Here is a 21,577-nt window from a genome sequence, read left to right on the forward strand (position 1 = left end):
ATTTTTTTCTGCATCTACCTCTGAAAAAATATTGGGCTTCTAGCTGTGTGTGCGACTTGTTGTATTAGTCCATCTATACTGACCTCCATCAGGTTGCAAATTAAAAATAATTTTTATCTGCATCTACAGTACCTCTGAAAAAATAATTGGGCTTCTAGCTGTGTGTGGGACTTGTTCTATTAGTCCATCTATACTGACCTCCATCAGGTTGCAAATTGAATATAATTTTTATCTGCATCTAGCTCTGAAAAAATATTTGGCCTTCTAGCAGTGTGTGGGACTTTCTCTATTAGTCCATCTATACTGACCTCCATCAGGTTGCAAATTAAAAATAATTTTTATCTGCATCTAGCTCTGAAAAAATATTTGGCCTTCTAGCAGTGTGTGGGACTTTCTCTATTAGTCCATCTATACTGACCTCCATCAGGTTGCAAATTCAAAATAATTTTTTGTCTGCATCTAGCTCTGAAAAAATATTTGGCCTTCTAGCAGTGTGTGGGACTTTCTCTATTAGTCCATCTATACTGACCTCCATCAGGTTGCAAACTGAATATATTTTTTTTCTGCATCTACCTCTGAAAAAATATTGGGCTTGTAGCTGTGTGTGGGACTTGTTCTATTAATCCATCTATACAGACCTCCATCAGGTTGCAAACTGAATAAAAAATTTTTCTGCATCTACCTCTGAAAAAATATTTGGGCTTCTAGCTGTGTGTGGGACTTGTTCTATTAGTCCATCTATACTGACCTCCATCAGGTTGCAAATTGAATATAATTTTTTTCTGCATCTAACCCAGCCAATAGTTTTGGCCTAATACCACAGTTTGGCCACTCAGCTCTGCTCGGTTCCCATCCATTGTTTTTTTGTGCAAACAACTCCAGAGTTGTGAATTAGTTAATCACCAAAATGAGTGGAAAAAGGCCTGCTGCTGGTGGAAAGGGGAATAGGCGTGTTGGGAAGGGGAAAAAAGGTTGTGTCCGTGGGGTAGGTGTTAAAGCAACAGTAACATCTGCAGAAGAAAGACCATCTTCCAGCCAAACTAAAATGTCTACTTCTTTTAGCGGACAATGTGATAAGATCCCTTTCTTACGGCCACGCCAATCGCTACAAATTCCAGATGAGGCACAAAAACAGCAGGTGCTTCAACGGATATCAAGTGCTCCTTTAAGTGGGCTCTCCTCCACATCAACTTCAACATCACAAATACTCCAGTCCTCAAAGGTGTCACCCCAATCGCACTTGCTTCCTCACAGCTCCCAAATCTCCAGCTGCCCGTCTGAGTATGAGGTAGAACAGATGGTTGAGTCTGCAGAGCTGTTTACTCATACTATAGCCTGGGAATCAGAGGTCGACTCCAGCGCTTCTGTGAATCCAGACGAGGAAATGATCTGCACTGATGCCCAGAATCTTTATGAGTCGGATCCAGGACCAGACGCAGAAGGTTCTGACCATAATGTAGACCCTCATTCCCAAACTGTAACTCCTGTTGGTGGAGACAATGAGGAAGACGATGATAAGACTCAAATACCTGATTGGAGCGACAACTTTAGTTTTTTGTCAGGGCAGGAACAGGTTGGCTCTGAGGACGACGGGTGTGATAACGCACAGGGTGATGATGATGAGGTTGGAGATCCCACTTACTGTCAACCCACAGTCAGCCAAGAGATGAGGTCAGCAGAGGAGGTGGAGGAAGATGCTAGTGACGACGAGGTCAGGTTGCGCCTTCCTGGACAGAGACGTAGTACTGGAAGCACGTCAACAACTGCATCCTCAAACACAACTCTGCCTCTCACCACAAGTCGTGGTGGCTCTTCAGGTCGCATGGGTGCTAAGCCTTGCATAGCCTGGGCATTTTTTCAGATCGATAAAGATGACCCAACTCGTGTTATCTGTAACATTTGTCAGCAAAAGCTAAGTAGAGGCCAAAAAATACATAGTTTGAGTACTTCATGCATGAACCGGCACATGGACATGAAGCATAAGTTGCAGTGGGAAGCTCAGTGTGCTACAATGCGGCCTAGCCGGCCGGGCCAACCACCGTCTGCCATATCTTGTGCATCCGCGGCCTCTTCATCCTCTGTGACTGGGGGGACAGCAGTCACACCTGTTTTGGGGCGCAGACCTGCCACCTCTTTACCCGCAACAGCCAGCGTGATTGGCAGGTCATCATTTTCTTTGGAGGTGGTAACACCAGCTGGTGTTGAGCGCTGTCCGACATCGATAGCACCACCTTTGGATCAAGGCAACCTAACATGTCCGCCTGCATCTTCCTCACAGACCGGCAGTTTGCCGGGGACACCCTTATCAACCCCGTCTAAGCACAATAGCCAGCCCTCGGTCCCTCAGATGTGGACAAGTAAAAGACCATTTCCTCCTAGCCATGAGAAAGCTAAGAGGTTGAATTTCACCATCTGCAAGCTCTTGGCTACAGAAATGCTGCCTTTCCGCCTGGTGGACACAGAGGATTTTCGAGACCTTATGTCCGTCGCAGTGCCCCAGTACCAGATGCCCAGTCGGCACTACTTCTCAAAGAAAGGTGTGCCTGCGCTCCACCAGCATGTCGCACACAACATCACCGCTTCTTTGAGAAACTCTGTGTGTGACAGGGTGCATTTCACCACAGACACTTGGACGAGTAGGCATGGACAGGGGCGTTACATGTCGCTGACTGGGCACTGGGTAACTATGGTGACAGCAGGACAAGGGGCTGCTGTCCAAGTCTTGCCGTCCCCACGAGTTGTGCGTCAATCCTCTTTATGTCAAAGTTCCTCCACTGCTTCTGCCTCCTCAACCTCCTCTCGGTCTTCCACCTGCACCCAAAGCCTGTCTGGTCATGCCACAAGCTTTCTAACTGCGCAGAAGGGATCCTGCACACCTCCTTACTATGCTGGCAGTAGGGCTCAACTGTTATGTTCTGCTACCAGAGCTAAGGAAAGAGAGGAGATCTGTCCCTACGATAGAACTCAGCTGAATCCCTACGATGTAACAGGGGACCTGATCCTGCGATCAGACCTGCTAAAGTCCTAAGCTAGTCTGTACGGAGACCTATAGATGTGGGGAAGGAATCCCTACAAGTACTAAGGACTGGGAGGAATATGGGACACCTCCTAACAGAAATAGTAGCAGACAGACGAACAAACAAAATATATAGAACATAGAGGTCAGTAGACCAAGCAAACTAACAGAGCAAGACACAGAGCACAGGCTAGCTAGAAAGTAGATATACAATGAAGTCCAGCAAAGCCAGAAGGGCGGAGCAGGATTAAATAGGCCAACAAGGTCATGTGACCAGCAAAGGATAAAAAACCTAAGAGCAAGGTTCTAACAGTACCCCCCCTTCTAAGAGGATCCTCCGGATCCCCTAGGACCAGGCTTATCAGGAAATCTCCTGTGAAACGCTCTGATAAGTCTGGACGCGGAAACATCATCCGACCTCACCCAAGAGTTATCCTCGGGACCGAAACCTTTCCAGGCCACAAGATACTGCAAACTACCTCTATACCGTCTAGAGTTAAGGATGCGAGAAATTTCATATTCCCCGTCCTCCACCACCGGAGGAACAGAGGCAGAGGCGTCACAATCCGATACAACAGCTTTTTTCAACAGAGAGACATGAAATACCGGATTAATTCTCCAGGAGGTAGGAACCTCCAACCTAACAGCAGATTGGTTGACAACCTGAAGCACCTTAAAGGGCCCTACAAACTTGGGACCCAATTTCTTTGAAGGAATCCTCAACCGCAGATTCCTAGAGGACAACCAAACCATGTCACCAACAGCGAACAAAACCTCCTGTCGTTTCCTATCAAAGTAGTCTTTAGATTTTCTGTTGGCCTCCTGAAGATTACCACGCACATCCGTCCAAACTCTCTCCAAATCACCGGAAAAATTCTCCTCCTCAGGCACGGCAGATCCCAACTTGGAGAACGACCCAAACGACGGATGTCTCCCAGAACAACAAAAAAAAAGGCGAACAACCAGCAGAAGAAGATGTATGATTGTTCAGAGCAAATTCAGCAAGTGGCAGAAACTCAGACCACCCCTCTTGATTGTCTGCCACAAAACAATGCAAGAACTGCTCAACATCCTGGTTTTTCCTTTCTGTCTGGCCATTAGATTCAGGATGATATCCGGACGAGAACGACAAATGAACTCCCAACCTATCACAAAAGGCACGCCAAAAACGAGCCACGAACTGAGGACCCCTATCAGAAACAATGTCAGTAGGAACGCCATGAAGTCTGACAATTTCCTTGACAAAGGCCTTAGCGAGAGTTTTAGCGCAGGGCAGTTTGACGAAAGGAACCAAGTGACACATCTTGCTAAAACGGTCCACGACCACCCAGATGACAGTAAAACCCTCAGAGGGGGGAAGGTCAGTTATAAAGTCCATAGCCAAATGTGTCCAAGGAGCACTGGGAACCTCCAAAGGACAAAGCAACCCCGCAGCAGGAGTATGTGAGGACTTAGATCTAGCACATATAGTACATTGACGCACCCACTTAATGACTTCCTTCTGCCATCCAGGCCACCAAAAACTGCGACCCACCAGTCTCTTGGTCTCAGAGATTCCGGGATGACCTGCCAACCGAGATTCGTGACACTCAACAAACAAATCTCTCCTAAAGGTCCCAGGCACAAACAACCTCCCATGAGGAGTGTTAGAAGGGGCATTCTCCTGTGCTTTAAGAATCTCATTTTCCAAAACGGAGTCCAAAGCAGCTATCACAACACCTTCTTGTAAAATGTTCTCCTCTTTCTCAGCACCGACTATGGGAGAAAAACTGCGAGACAAGGCATCCGCCTTAACATTCTTAGTACCGGGGATGTAAGTAACGGAGAAATTAAACCGCGAGAAAAACAGTGCCCACCTAGCCTGACGGGCATTCAGGAGCTTGGCAGCATCAAGATATATCAGATTTTTATGATCCGTAAGAACCTGAACGGGAAATTCCGCACCTTCCAAGAAGTGGCGCCAGTGTTCAAATGCGAGTTTAATAGCCAATAATTCCCGATTACCAATATCGTAATTCAGTTCAGTCTCCGAAAATTTTTTTGAAAAAAAGGCACAGGGATGTAATCCATCCCCGTTATCCTGAGACAATACTGCGCCAACCCCCACAGAGGAAGCATCAACCTCAACCAAAAACAGCCTAGTAACATCAGGCTGCATAAGGATGGGAGCAGAGGTGAACCTCTCCTTGAGATACACAAAAGCCTCAATGGCCTCAGAAGACCACTGAACCGCATCAGCACCTTTCCTGGTGAGATCAGTCAGAGGTTTGACAATACTAGAAAAATTTTTTATGAATTTTCTGTAGTAATTGGCGAAACCCAAAAACCTCTGTATCGATTTCAAACCAATAGGCCTAGGCCATTCCTGCACAGCCTGAACCTTAACCGGATCCATCTCAAAACCTTTGCTGGAGATAATGTAGCCCAAAAAACTAATTCTCTGTACAGCGAACTCACATTTCTCCAGCTTAGCAAAAAGCGAATTGTCCATTAATAACTGTAATACCTCACGCACGCTCCGCCAATGAGACTCCAGATCCGGCGAATAAATCAAAATGTCATCCAAATACACAACCACATTTTTACCGATCAAAGGTCTAAGGATGTCATTAATCAGATTCTGAAAAAATGCAGGAGCATTAGTAAGACCAAAAGGCATAACCAGATTCTCAAAATGACCCACAGGAGTGTTAAAAGCAGTCTTCCATTCGTCACCCTCCTTCATGCGCAACAGATTGTATGCCCCCTTAAGGTCAATTTTAGAGAACCACTTGGCCCCCATTAACTGGTTAAACAGATCAGGAATCAATGGCAGTGGGTAAGGATTGCGTACAGTAATTTTGTTAATCTCACGAAAATCCAGACAAGGACGTAAACCGCCGTCCTTTTTTTTTACAAAAAAAAATCCAACCGCCACAGGAGACTTAGAGGGCCTAATGTGACCGGTGGCCAAACTTGTCTGTATGTATTCCTCCAAAGCCTTCCTCTCAGGAATAGTAAGGTTAAATAAACGACTTTTAGGAAGAGTCGCTCCAGGGACAAATTCAATAGAACAATCATAGTCTCTATGGGGAGGCAAAACCTGCGATTCCTTCTCAGAAAAAACTCTCCAAAAATCCTGAATAGTAACAGGCAATTCGCCCCTATTCAAAGCTGCAATACGCCCGTTACAACACTTATCATAACATTTATGGCTCCAGGATTTAATTTCACTGGTAGACCAATCCAGTACAGGATTGTGAAATTTTAACCAGGGCAATCCCAATATTACTGGAGAAGGCAAGTTATTCAACACTACCAAATCCAATTTCTCATGGTGAACACCATTAATAGTGAGAGGAAATTCACAGACCTTGAGAGTAATATTCTTCAAAGGGGAACCATCCACAGAAACCACAGCAATGGGGGATGATAAAGGTTCAGGTTTTAAATTGAGTCTTTCCACGAATCCCCCATCAATTACATTCAGAGTAGACCCGCAATCAACAAACACCCGAAATTCCATTAATTTTTTCTGAGCAATCGTGGAAGCAGCTAAAAATATACCCTTGGAATTTAAACAGGCAATACGGGCGTGACTGACCTTTTTTTTTTCTTTCTTCATACGAAGCTCACAGCCTTTAATCAAATGACCAGATTTTCCGCAATAGAAACACAAGCCTTCAGAAAATCGACGGTCTTTTTCTTGAGAGCGAGGTGCCACCGATCCAATCTCCATCGGTTCACCACTGTTAGTACACACATTCTCATAACCAGAAACTGACATAGCAGAGGATTTGCTCTCATTAACCCTTGCACGCAGTCTTCTATCCACCCGTATAGCTAATTGCATAGCCTGTTGCAAATCTTCAGGTGTAGGATAAGCAATTAGCAGGTCTTTAACCCTTTCACTGAGCCCAGCAAGAAATAGACTTTTCAGAGCAGAATCGTTCCACCCTGTTTGAGTAGACCAACGACGGAAATGAGTACAATATTTTTCCACATTACCTGATCCCTGTTTTAAACGTCTCAACTCAGTCTCAGCTGATGCGACACGGTCAGGATCATCATATAATAGTCCCAAAGCAGAAAAAAAACTATCCACTGATCTGAAGCATGTATCACTAGGTTGCAAAGAAAAGGCCCACTCCTGAGGCTCTTTGCGCAAAAGTGACATTATGAACCCTACGCGCTGGGATTCATCCCCAGAGGACTTAGGTCTCAAACGAAAATACAATAAGCAAGCATTTTTAAATGAAAAAAATTCTCGGTGTTCACCAAAAAATAAATCCGGCAAACATACCTTAGGCTCCAAGAAATGTGCTCCAGGACAGCTACTCACGTGCTGACGGAGCTCGGCCACCTCCAGAGAGAGTCCCTGCAGGAGATGAGCCAAATCCTGAACCGACACCATGATGGAACAGAAAAATCTTTCCTTAGAGAATTTGCAGGCTGGACTTACTGTTATGTTCTGCTACCAGAGCTAAGGAAAGAGAGGAGATCTGTCCCTACGATAGAACTCAGCTGAATCCCTACGATGTAACAGGGGACCTGATCCTGCGATCAGACCTGCTAAAGTCCTAAGCTAGTCTGTACGGAGACCTATAGATGTGGGGAAGGAATCCCTACAAGTACTAAGGACTGGGAGGAATATGGGACACCTCCTAACAGAAAAAGTAGCAGACAGACGAACAAACAAAATATATAGAACATAGAGGTCAGTAGACCAAGCAAACTAACAGAGCAAGACACAGAGCACAGGCTAGCTAGAAAGTAGATATACAATGAAGTCCAGCAAAGCCAGAAGGGCGGAGCAGGATTAAATAGGCCAACAAGGTCATGTGACCAGCAAAGGAAAAAAAACCTAAGAGCTAGGTTCTAACATCAACGTCATCAGGCGGTTTTTACATTGAAATGTCTGGGAAATGTGAGTCACACAGCTGAGGAGTTGTGGTCAGCTCTGGAGAACCAATTTCATGAATGGTTGTCTCCACTGGACCTGAAACCAGGGAAGGCCGTGTGCGACAATGCTGCAAACCTGGGTGCGGCCCTTCGCCGGGGCAATGTCACACACGTGCCTTGTATGGCTCACGTGTTGAACCTGGTTGTCCAGCAATTTTTAGCCCACTATCCCAGACTAGATGGCCTTCTGCAGAGGGCACGGTCGCTGTGTGCTCACTTTCGCCGTTCGCATCCCGCAGCTCAGCGACTTACATCTCTACAGAAGTCGTTGGGCCTGCCACTTCACCGGCTAAAATGCGATGTGCCTACCTGGTGGAATTCAACTCTGCACATGTTGCAGCGACTGTGACAGCACCGACAAGCCCTGGTGCAATACGTTCTGACGTATAGCCTGGGCCAACGAGATCCAGAGGTGGGGCAAATCACGCTGGAGGAGTGGTCTCAGATCAGGGACCTATGCACCCTTCTGCACAGTTTTGAAATGGCGACGAAGATGTTTAGTGCTGACGATGCCATTATCAGCATGACTATTCCGGTGATTTACATGCTGGAGCACATGTTAAACAGAATTCGGAGTCAGGTGGTGGCACAAGAGGAGGTGGAGGAAGTAGAGGAGGAGGAGTTGTATGCGGAAGGGCTAACATCTGCAAGGTCCAGACGGTCGGCAGCACCAAGGCGGCAGGCATGTGAGGGTGGGGGAGATGGTTTTACCAGGGCGCATGGTAGCAGCCAAACTAGTGAGGAAGGTGCAGGAGCCCAGGAAGAAGTGGAGGACGAACTGATGGAAGACTCATCAGATGAGGGAGACCTTGATCAAATTTCTGTTGTGCGAGGTTGGGGGGAGAGGACAGAGGAAGGAAGCATGATTGTTACCTCGCCACCAACACAACAGGGACTTGGTGCTCCTGGATGCGCAACACACATGAGTGCCTTCTTGCTGCACTACCTGCAACATGACCCTCGAATTGTGAGAATTAGAAATAATCCTGACTACTGGGTTGCCACACTGTTAGATCCCCGGTACAAAAGTAAATTTGCAGAAATTATTCCTGCCATAGAAAGGGATGCACGCATGCAGGAGTATCAGCAGAGACTGTTGCAGAATCTTACATGTGCTTTTCCACAAAATACCAGTGGTGCACGTAGTGAATCTCACAGTTCCAACTTGCCAACCGTGGGACCGTCAAGTGTTCAGCACTCAAACCGTAACAGAACCACAGTATCTGCTGGTAACATCAATTTTGCGGAATCATTTCACCACTTTTTTAGCCCATTCTTTGCAAGGCCACAGGAGACAAGAAGTCTGACACATAGTCAACGCCTAGAGACGATGGTACAGGAGTATCTCCAAGTAAACATTGAAGCCATGACTGTGTCACTGGACCCTTGCTCTTTTTGGGCTTCCAATCTGGATAAATGGCCGGAGCTAGCCACTTACGCCTTGGAGATCTTGTCATGCCCCGCAGCCAGCGTTCTGTCTGAACGTGTGTTCAGCGCTGCTGGTGGTGTGCTGACAGATAAGCGCACGCGGCTCTCCACTGATAATGTAGACAGACTCACGTTCATAAAGATGAACAAATCATGGATCCGAAATGACTTTTCTACCCCTGTGTCATCCTGGGGAGAGTAAAAGCTTGATGATTTGTTAAAATCACCCTACCAACCGTTTTAAGCTTTCAAATTACTAATCATGTTTATCTGTATCTTGGCTGGAAAATAATTTGGGCTTTGTAGCAGTGTGCAGCACTGATTCTATTAGGCCATCTATAATAAGCTCCACCAGATTTAAAATTACTAATCATGTTTATCTGTATCTTGACTGGAAAATAATTTGGGCTTTGTAGCAGTGTGCAGCACTGATCCTATTAGGCCATCTATACTAAAGCTTCACCAGATTTAAAATTAATAATAATTTTTAGCTGCATCTAGCCCGAAAAATAATTTTGGGGCTCCGAGATGCGCAAGACACATAAGTGCCTTCTTGCTGCACTACCTGCAGCATGACCCTCATATTGTCAGAATTCGAAGTAATCATGACTACTGGGTTGCCACACTCTTAGATCCCCCAAACTTTTCGATCAACCTTTTCATTTTAATAAAGACCAAAAAAATGGTCATTTTTGAAATTATAAGCATTAGCAGGTTGTTAGAAACTGAAATCAAACAGTTTTCAACTCAAAACTTTATTCTAGGTGATGTTGCATTTTCACATAGGACCCCTTGTTCGAAAGGAGCTTCTGAACTCTCTCGTCCATTGAATTTGTCAGGTTTTGGATGGTTTCTGCTTCAATTGTTTTGCATGAGGACAGAATACCCTACCAGAGCTGTTGCTTAGATGTGAACTGCCTCCCGCCATCATAGACACTCCTTTTAATGATGCTCCAAAGGTTCTGAATGGGGTAGAGGTCAGGGGAGCATGGGGGTCACACCATAAGTTTGTCCCCTTTTATGCCCATATCAGCCAGAGATGCATATGTTTTATGTGCAGCATGAGATGGTGCATTATCATGCAAAAAAATGATCTTGCTGTGAAATACACGGCTCTTCTTCTTGAACCATGGCAGGAAGTGCTGTTTGAGAAAATCCACATACATTATGGAGTTCATCTTTAGCGCCTTCAGGGATCCTAAAGGGGCCGACAATCTCTCTCCCCATGATTCCAGCCCAAAACATTACTCCACCTCCTCCTTGTTGGCGCTGTAGCCGTGTTTGCGTGGGGTGTCCATCAACCAGCCATCCTCCACTCCATCCATCTGGACCATCGAGCGCTGCACGGCACTCATCCGTGAACAAAACAGTTTTGAAATCAGTCTTCATGTAATGTTTGGCCCACTGGAGCCGTTTCTGCTTGTGTGAAGTGGATAGAGGAGGTCGACAGGATGGCGTATGCACAGCTGCAAACCTCTGAAGGACCCTGCATCTTGTTGTTCGGGGGACATTGGAGGCACCAGCAGCTTCAAAAACTTGTCTGCTGCTATGACAAGGCTTTTTTGCCGCTGCTCTTTCAACCTGACGTAATTGCCTGTAGGAAAGAGTCCTCAATTTGCCCTTATCAGCACGCACACATGTGTACTGTGAATCAGCTACATACTTCTTGATTGCCAAGACACTTCATCCTGATCATCGCACAATGTTGATTGTAGTCATGCCTTGACCTAAACACTCCACAATTTGTTGCTTCTCAGCAGCCGACACATCCTTTTTCTTTCCCATTTTGGCAGAAAATGTAGGCTGCTTAATAATGTGAGACATCCTTCTTAAGTAGTCTTGCCTTTCATTGGACACACCTGCCAAACTAATTAGCACAGGTGTCTGCAATTGCTTACAGTGATATAAAGAGCCCTGACACACATCACCATCAATGAGTTTAACTGACAAACAAACAAATTCTTCCCTTATCACCCCTAAACACTTTTTGCATAATAATTTGGAACACAGTGTACATGTGCTTTTCCACAAAACACCAGTGGTTCACGTAGTGAATCTTACAGTTCTAACTTGCCAACCGTGGTCTGTATGGAGTTGTTCAATAAAGGGCCCAAAATTAAGATAACATAGATGGGAGAGGTCTCTATGAATAGGAATTCCTAAGTATTTGATACCCTGTGAGGGCCAGGCAAAGGGAAAGTTGGACTGGATGGAATCCTATATGGATTTGGGGAGGGAGACATTGAGGGCCTCAGACTTCGCTGCATTGATTTTAAAATTTGACCATGTAACAAAGTGATCTATTTCAGCCATAACAGCATGGATGGATATATGTGATTGAGTGATATATACTAGGACATCATCAGCAAATAGAGAGCACTTGTACTCGGTGCCTCCCACCTCAATCCACCTAATATTGGGGTTATGGCGAATTAATGAGAGCAGGTGCTCCGTCACTAGGATGTATAAGAGAGGGGACAGAGAACATCCCTGCCTTGTCCCATTGGTGATTGTGAAAGGTGATGAAAATGTTCTGACGCGCCCCCTGGGCCTTGGGACACCCGGACCCTTTTTGGTGGATGCTGGTGGTTGTAGTCTCCGTGGCGGCGACCCGGTTCCGTGGCTCAGGGCGGTCAAACCAGTGGCGGAACTATTTATGTGGTTTTGATGTTTAAATGTCCGACTACGCCACCCGTGGATTGCGGTCAGAGTGAACCGCCGCTCCAGGGCAGACCGCTGAGGCTGGTGTTGTGGGTGCAGCAGAGCGTAGCATAACTCCCCACGGGAGGAGTATAGCCTCAGGGCAGTGTATGCGGAGGATGGGGGTGATGGTGCAGGGCAGCAGCAGTAACGACACGGAGTCAGTGATGCAGTCCAGGGCCTTTACTCACAGTTCTTATTATCCAGACCACGTCTGCAGGTAACGGCTGCCCACGTCGTACTGTGCTCACCAGGTGAGGGGCTCAGACAACTCCCAGATAACTTTGGAGCACTTCACAGGACCCCCTTTGTGTGTCCTTTGTCTGGCCTTTCTTACCAACTCTTCTGTCCGGCTGCCTCGGGCCTCCTCTTGGTAAACTTGGCGCCAGTTTCCCTGACCCTATGTGGTGCCTTCCTAGCGGGTGTAGCGAGGGGCTGCACCACATAAAATGTCACAGCCTCCTGTTTCTAGCTGAGGGTCGTTTCCTGCCTCCACTAGTTTCGGGGACCGGTCTCCCCCTTTGGCCTGACCCCTCCACGCAGGTGGATTCGGGCGTGCGGTGGCGACTCGCCCGTCCGCACCCCTGGGATCCCTTCGTTCCTCATTCCTGGAGCCTTCTCCACTCCTCTTCCTTCCTTCTCCCTCTTCCAGGCCTGGGCCTCTGTTACTAGGCCCGCCTCCAGAGCAGAGCTCATGCAGAGCCCCTGCTCCCTGCCACTTCTGCTCAGACTTCTCTGCACTGAACTAAGATGGTGCCCACCTTTTATACTCCCTTCTCAATGCACCCAGGAACTGCTTCCTCCCTGCTCCTGCACTACAGGGTTCCCCTTCCTCAGTGTTCCCTCCCCCCACTCCAGCCAGGGACAGGGACTGTCGTGCCCATCTCAGGGGCATATTGGTCGCCCTGCCCCACGGCAATGTGGTGTAATGCATGCAGGTGTCGGGTCCTGATCCACACTACATCCTTACCTGAGAGTGAGATATCACACCTCTGGGTGAGGTGCAATACCTCTGTAGCAACCGAGCCCTCAGGGTGCTACAGTTCCATTTATCTTCAGCCTAGGTGACGTATTGCGATACAGGGCCGTGATTTTGGCTATAAAAGGGTCCCCTAGACCCCTACCCCAAGCTTTTTAAGAGAATCATATATGGCGTGCCAGGAGACTCTATGGAATGCTTTCTCAGCATCCAACGAGAGTATCTAATTACAAATTTTTAACTGCATCTAGCCCAGGAAATACTTTGTGCCTAGTAGCAGTGTCTGCTAGTCAGCGGATTATCCCGGCTGTTAAGCAAGCTACACCACCTGTAGTTTGGACACTTAATTTTTTCAAAGGAAATGCTTCGGGACCACGGGATACTCAGTGAAGAGCATCAGGAGCTACCCCAAGGCATAGGGGCTGGGACTGGCAGTAGGATGCCTTGCGGTGGACAGCCGAGCTCGATCCTTATAAAAGCTTTTTAACTGCAGCAGCTTTAGTGGACGCTACTGGAGCTGGAATTACGCAGCTGCTGGCATGAGACTTGCCCTCCAATAGATCCTTGTAAATGGATTTAAAGTGTATTCATTCAAATTAGAGAGACAATTTAAATTAAAAAGCTTAGAGCTGCCTCCACCACAGGGGGGCTCGCTCGACCCACCAGCGGACAGGCACCAGTATTGGGAGAGGGGGGCTGGCCGTCAGGGTTCACCGCGGCTCTGGCACAAACCCGGCGACGCGGAGGTGGCACGGGCAGGAGCGGACTGAACGTGTCGGCTTCTCACTTTTTGGATTTTAGAAGGGCATGACATGCCTATATCTGTGTCTCCCCCTCCTTTTACTCCTCCACCTCTTTTCTTTTCGCATGACTATATGTACTTGTCACTTTTCCATGTGTTAGTTGTGTCTTCTGAGCAGTTTGTCAGCTTTTGGACACCTTTGAAGGTGTTTTCTATGTGTTTCTATGTGTTTTTGTTTGCCTGCCATTGGTTTTAACGGTGTTCGAAGGTGTTCGACGAACAGTTCGACGAACAGTTCGGCGAACACACGGGTGTTCGACGAACCGAACCGAACTCGAACACTACGGGGGTGGCTCAACACTATTAAAGAGGAAGCATTGCAGCCAGAGTATCATGAGATGGATCAAGAAGCCATAGCGGGAGATTACACACAGCCCAGCCTCATCTCATCCCAAAGTGCATTGGGGGACAATGAGTGAGAGGAGGAGGAGGAGGAGGAAGAACAGGAACTTGTATCATGCGCTGTAGACGGTAGTACCTGTACATCTGTCATACCGTCGGCTCAGCGTGGGTGGCCTGTGCACAGGGGGGAGGAGGAGGAGAGCATGGTCAGTCGTCATCTTGGTGAGGACACGGAAGTCTTGCCCGTTACCAGTCTGGCACGCATGGCTGACTTTATGTTACGCTGCCTTAACCGTGACCCTCGCATTGTCAAAATGTTGGGTGACAGTCATTACTGGTTGGTGACACTTTTAGACTCCCGCTACAAGGAGAACTTTCACTATCTTATTGCTGAGGTGGAGAGGTCTACAAAAATGGGGCAGTACCAGAAGGCCCTTGCTGCAGAACTGTTAAAAAAATTCCCATCTGAACACGATAGCGGCAGAGGTCACAGTTCGTTGCCCAACCAAGGCGTACAGGCGAGAGAGATGCAACTCCAATCCAGCAGAGGCAGAGGAACACTGTCAACGTTCTGGGATAGTTTTCTGAGACCCACCCAGCTTACAGGTCCTGAGGCGCGGGGTACTCTCACAAGGAGTGGAAAGTTTCAAAAGATGGTGAGGGAGTAACTTGCCGACCGTACCAGCATCCTCCGTGATACCTCTGTGCCTTTTAATTATTGGGTATCCAAGCTGGACACTTGGAATGAACTCGCTCTGTACGCCTTGGAGGTCCTGGCTTGCCCTGGCGCTAGCGTGTTATCGGAGCGTGTTTTTAGTGCCGCTGGGGGAATTATAACTGATAAGCGCACTCGCCTGTCAACTGACAATGCTGATAAGCTGACCCTTATCAAAATGAACAAGGGCTGGATTGGGCCAGACTTCTCATCACCACCAAATGACAGCAGAGTAACATAAAGTCAAATCCACTGTGTTATTTCGGGAGGTATATTCCCATGCACCGCTTCACACCCACACATTGGTATATGCTTCCTCATTTTGGCTCTTTTTTGCTCTTCTCCTTATCTCAGCCTCCACCACAATACTACCTGGGTGACCGTGGCCCGTGCTGCCAGCATGGCAAGTTCCTCCGTCCTAATTTTTGGCAGCTTTTGCTTGGAAGGCATAGGCAAAGACTATGGGAAACTCACTCTCCAATCATGGGAATAATGTTTTTAATATGCTGTACTGCATGGCTCTTGTAAGGGGCATTGCAAGTTCCTCCGTCCTAATTTTTGGCAGCTTTTGCTTGGAAGGCATAGGCAAAGACTATGGGAGACCCACTCCCCAATAATGGGAATAATTTTTTTAATATGCTGTACTGCATGGCTCTTGTAAGGGGCATTGCAAGTTCCTCCGTCCTAATTTTTGGCAGCTTTTGCGTCGAAGGCATAGGTAAAGACTATGGGAGACTCACTCCCCAATAATGGGAATAATGTTTTTAATATGCTGTACTGCATGGCTCTTGTAAGGCGCATTGCAAGTTCCTCCGTCCTAATTTTTGGCAGCTTTTGCTTGGAAGGCATAGGCAAAGACTATGGGAGACCCTCTCCCAATAATGGGAATAATGTTTTTATTATGCTGTACTGCATGGCTCTTGTAAGGGGCATTAAAACTGTCTTGTTAAGCTACTATGACCTCCACGTCTCTTCCAAGGGGCATTAAAACCTTCTTGTTAAGCTACTGTGACCCCCACGTCTCTTCCAAGGGGCATTAAAACCATCTTGTTAAGCTACTGTGACCCCCACGTCTCTTTCAAGGGGCATTAAAACCATCTTGTTAAGCTACTGTGACCTCCACGTCTCTTCCAAGGGGCATTAAAACCATCTTGTTAAGCTACTGTGACCTCCATGTCTCTTAAAAGGGGCATTAAAACCGTCTTGTTATGCTACTGTGACCTCCACATCTCTTCCAAGGGGCATTAAAACCTTCTTGTTAAGCTACTGTGACCTCCACGTCTCTTCCAAGGGGCATTAAAACCGTCTTGTTAAGCTACTGTGACCTCCAGGTCTCTTACAAGGGGCAATAAAACTGTCTTGTTAAGTTACTGTGACCTCCTCTTCTCTTCCAAGGGGCATTAAAACCATCTTGTTAAGCTACTGTGACCTCCACGTCTCTTCCAAGGGGCATTAAAACCATCTTGTTAAACCACTCTAACCTCCACGTCTCTTCCAAGGGGCATTAAAACCGTCTTGTTAAGCTACTGTGACCTCCACGTCTCTTCCAAGGGGCATTAAAACTGTCTTGTTAAGCTACTGTGACCTCCACGTCTCTTCCAAGGGGCATTAAAACCATCTTGTTAAACCACTCTAACCTCCACGTCTCTTCCAAGGGGCATTAAAACCGTCTTGTTAAGCTACTGTGACCTCCACGTCTCTTCCACGGGGCATTAAAACCGTCTTGTTAAGCTACTGTGACCTCCACTTTTCTTCCAAGGGGCATTAAAACCATCTTGTTAAGCTACTGTGACCTCCACGTCTCTTCCAAGGGTAATTAAAACTGTCTTGTTAAACCACTCTGAACTCCACGTCTCTTCCAAGGGGCATTAAAACCGTCTTGTTAAATCACTCTGAACTCCACAGCTCTTCCAAAGGGCTTTGAAATGTTGTTTTTAATTACCTCTAACCTCCACAACTCTTCCAACAGGCATTGCATTTCCTCCTAATTTTAGTCAGCTTTTGCTCTTCAGTGCATAGGCGAACACTAAGGGAGACCCACTCCCCAATAATGGGTAGAAGGTTTTTCGTATGCTGTAATCCACGTCTGTTTCAAGGGGCATTGCAGTTCCTCATAATTTTTGGAAAGCCTTCCATTCACTGCTTAGGCCAACAGTGTACAGGAGACCCAGTTGTTATAAATGGAAAAAACGGTTTAGTTAAGGCCCTCTGACCTCCATGTCACTTCCAAGGTGCATTGGAGTGCCTCGAAATTTTTGGTAGGCATTGCACTCACTGTATGCCCTATAACTGTGTAGCCGAACCGCTCCTTTTGGTACAGAAACATATCCTACAAGACATGTGTGGTTGACTGGCCTGATATTGATGTGAATGGTCCCTGTTCCTCCTGCTCTTTCTCCTTTGCCACCACCTCATCCATCATTCATCACCTGAAGCTTTGTTTTAACGGGAGTCATAGAACTGGGATAGTAGCAGGAAAACATCCAGCAATCCTCGGAGGAGGTAGGATATGCGCCAAAACGCTGACCACCTCAGGCCTAGCCGCTACTACATGCGCTTGCATTCCAAGAAACAGAAAGCTAAAGAGATGGATGGCCTCATGATCATGAATAGTTTTCTCGTTGTGTAGGAGGCCAACCACTGCTGCTGTCTACCTTCTGAACTTTGTGTTGAAGCCTGATTGACCCAGGACCCGCAATCCTCTATGTCTGGAGGAAGTGTTGCATCCCAGTGTTCAACTGTGTCCCGGCATCCACAATATTAACCCAGTGTGAAGGTGTCAGTGAGATGGACCATCCCTGGCCTCATTCACTTGTCCACATGTTTGTGGTTAGGCTGTCCTTCCCACTAAATACACTGGGGAGGGCACAGGTAATGTTTTGGTATGAGCGCTTGTGTATAAGGCGCACTGGGACAAATAGGGGCGGCTGGGGACCGTTTATGGACCCCCGGCCGCCCCCAGGCGGCTCGGGACCGAGTATGGATACCAGGCCGCTGACGCAGCCATGACGTGGTGGCCAGATTCTGCCTCCACATGTCTAAAAGGCCCAATTTCAAGTGCAAGCAAGCAAGCAGTATGGTATTGCAGCCTGGGGGTGGGTGGGTGGCAGGCTGCATACTTGTGCTTGCATTGCAAGGAATGGGGGAGGTACAATTGAACACTGCCCTGGGACTAGAACTTGCACGGGGATAGTTGCAAGTCTGCATCTTCTGATGCGGCAAGGATCACTTCTGATGGTACACTTTTAGGCAGTGACCTGGGTGTCAGAGATGCTTCCAGGGGTCTTCCTCATGCTGTTCCCATGTCTTTTCAGCACTGTATGAATGTGTCACACAGCACATGGCCAGATAAGGTTGTAAAATGTTAAAATGACGGTGAATGCATTTGTCACGGTTGAAAGCAATACAAAAGTGCAAAAACGCATAAAAAATGTTACTTGTGAACATAGCCCAAGGTGTGGAGGAGTATTTTTGTTTTTGGTTATTTATTTTACCTTATACACAAGTCTTTACCCTGGAAAGGAAATTCCTTAACATATTTCACAGGAAAGCACTTTCACTTTCGTTTTTGAATGTTTTAATGTGAGCCCGTAAAAGTGGTTTAATACCTCTGACCACGTTGTTGACAGCAGTGACTTGGGGGTCAGAAATGCTTCCTGGGGCGATCCCCATGCTGTCCCTATGTCATTTGAGCACTGTCACTATCGTTTTGGGCACTTTTTAGGCTTTCTACAGACTGCCGGGGGTGCCGCCGCAAAAATGCTCGGGTCTCCCATAGACTAACATTGGGCTCGTTGCTCGGGTCAAGCACCCGAGTATCACGGCGAGCTCGGCCCGAGCTTCGAGCACCCGAGCATTTTAGTGCTCGCTCAACATTAGTAAAAATGTAAAAAAAATTCAAAATAAAGTATGAAAAAAAATTTTGAACACAAAAAAATGTGGTTTTATGTATAAACTAAAGTAAACAACAAAGTTTATATTTCTTATTGCTGCACCCCGTAATGACCCAAGCTATAAAACTGCACCATAACCCGTACGATGAATGCCATTTAAAGGAATAAATTAAAAAAACATGCCAAAAATTAAAAAAAAAATGATGAAAAGGTGTACAGAAAAAACAATATGGTATCACTTAAAATGTCATCTCGTCCTGCAAAGAATGCGGCCCTTCAAATTCACAAATTTTCTGTGCGGCCCATATACCCAGACGAGTTTGAGACCCCTGGTCTAAACTGACGTAAAGCCCAGGGCTGAGCCTGTAAGTTTATGCGGAGCACAGTGTTAATGTAAAACACATAGTAACTATTGTTATTTTAGGCGGTCTCAGTTGCGGGTAAAGTGCATTATTTCACAACCTTCATAATTTTGATCTGTGTTTTACAAATGCTTCTTTATCGAGGCTTTCAGGAAATAAATCAAGGCGTTAAAGTAATGTTACTTCATTATCACAGTTTGTACTTTAGCTGAAGTCCATAGGAAATATGGTAATCTTTTCACTATTATTACCCATTCCCCTCACGCAGATAAACCTGTTTGGTCTTTGACCCGTTATAAGTCTCTTGTATCTTCCTGGTGTCACATTGGGCAGCTGTTCCTTCCACAGTCTGGGATTTTCTACTGTGCAGGAAGAAACAAGAAGACAAAAAACATACAGCGATCGCCTTACCCTGCCAGCTGCTGCGGAACAGCTTAAGAAAATGGAATCAACTCAAAGGTTAAATATGGAAGAACCTGTAAAGAAAAAGCGAGTGAATAAGTATAAGATAATCTCTGTGGTAAGTGCTAAGACGTTGTTGTATGACTGCCTGTTAGTTAGGAGCCGCTGCGTCACGTCTAGATTTCTCGGAATAATACTGGCAAATAATTACTGTATATTCTTTAGACATTGAGGATTGTGGACCGATGAGCCTTTCTGCCTGAACTTACCGTGGCCCCTGCATTCTGATGATGGGCAGGGTTCTGCTCTCATACCAACCATCATTTAAACATAACCTAAGAATATGCATTTAATGTTTTAGTCCCAATAAATGAGATGGAGTTAAAGCAGGGGTCTCAAATGGCCAAGTAAATGGGCCGCACATAAAAAAAAATAATAATTTTATGGGCCGCATTTTTTGTGGGTCAAGATGATGTTTTCAGTGATACCAATTTTTTTCTAGATGTCTTTTTGATCACTTTTTTCTAACATTTTGTGTGTAAGAGTCTAAAGAAAAATCTACAATTGTTGACGTATTTTTTCATTAATTTTTTTATTGTGTTCAAACTATAGATTATGGCACAGTTTTATAGTTCGGGTCGTTTCGGATGCGGCGATATCAAACATGTACCGTATTTTTCGGACTGTAAGACGCACCGGACCATAAGATGCATTTAGGTTTTAGAGGAGGAAAATAGTGGAAAAAAATGTAATCAAAAAATGGGGTCATGATACACTGTTATGTTGGAGGGGTCTGCTGCTGACACTGCTATTGGGGCAATGTTCCCCAATTCTGTTAATATCCTCCATTCTGGTATGTATGGTCCCTCCTTCCTGGTATATGTAGCCCCCATTCCATCCTGGTATACGTGGCCCTCATCCCCATCCTGGTATGCATGGCACCCCTTGATCCCCCATCCTGGTATGCATGGCACCCCTTGATCCCCCATCCTGGTATGCATGGCACCTTTTGATCCCCCTTCCTTTTATGCATGACACCCCTTGATCCCCCTTCCTGGTATGCATAGCACCCCTTGATCCCCTTTCCTGGTATTCATAGCACCCCTTGATCCCCTATTCCGGTATGCATGGCACCCCTTTATCCCCCATCCTGGTATGCATGGCACCCCTTTATCCCCCATCCTGGTATTCATGGCACCCATTGATCCCCCATCCTGGTATGCATGGCACCCCTGATCCCCATCCTAGTATTCATGGCACCCCCTGATCCCCCATCCTGGTATGCATGGCACCCCTTGATCCCCCATCCTGGTATGCATGGCAACCCTTTATCACCCATCCTGGTATGCATGGCACCCCTTTATCCCCCATCCTGGTATTCATGGCACCCCTTGATACTCCATCATGGTATGCATGGCACCGCTTGATCCCCTATCCCGGTATGCATGGCACCCCTTGAGCCCCCATCCTGGTATTAATGGCACCCCTTGATCCCCCATCCTGGTCTGCATGGCACTCTTTGAGCCCCCATCACAGTATGCATGGCACCCCTTGAACCCACATCCCGGTATGCATGCCAGCCCTTGAGCCCCCATAATGGTATGCATGGCACCCCTTGAGCCCCCATCCGGGTATGCTTGGCACCCTCTGATCCTCATCACGCTGCCCACAAAAAAAATAAACAATCATACTGACCTCCTCTCTCCTCCAGCGCTGTCCCGCTCTGCTGCAGACACTCTCAATGTGTGAGCGTCCCTGCTATGCGCCCTTACACAGTGAAATTCTGTGCCGGAATAGTCACTGCTCCCCGCGCCGGGACTCTGTGCGTGGGGAGCAGTGACCATTCACTCTCTTCAAGAGCCGGCACACTGTACCGCAGCACGGCTCCTGCTGTGGCCGGCGGTCAGTGTGCCCGCTATTAAAGACCATGAATATTCACTACAACCCATGGGAATATTCGTGAGCTTTAATAGCGGGCACACAGACCGCAGAACAGC

General features: G+C 46.8%; 1 protein-coding gene across 1 annotated transcript in view; it reads left to right on the forward strand.

Annotated features, from left to right (window-relative positions):
- Positions 1 to 19,429: 19,429 nt before the first annotated feature.
- The window catches only part of ENPP3 (ectonucleotide pyrophosphatase/phosphodiesterase 3), a 190,827-nt gene continuing 188,679 nt past the window's right edge, over positions 19,430 to 21,577 (forward strand). The window contains exon 1 of the mRNA XM_073671257.1: positions 19,430 to 19,698. Coding sequence (XP_073527358.1) covers positions 19,621 to 19,698 — 78 coding nt within the window. The 5' untranslated portion in view covers positions 19,430 to 19,620. The remainder of the gene's footprint in view (positions 19,699 to 21,577) is intronic.

This window comes from Phyllobates terribilis, unplaced genomic scaffold (genome assembly GCF_046119375.1).
Source record: "Phyllobates terribilis strain yellow unplaced genomic scaffold, ASM4611937v1 Scaffold_3__8_contigs__length_932513732, whole genome shotgun sequence".
NCBI classification, from domain to species: Eukaryota; Metazoa; Chordata; class Amphibia; order Anura; family Dendrobatidae; genus Phyllobates; species Phyllobates terribilis.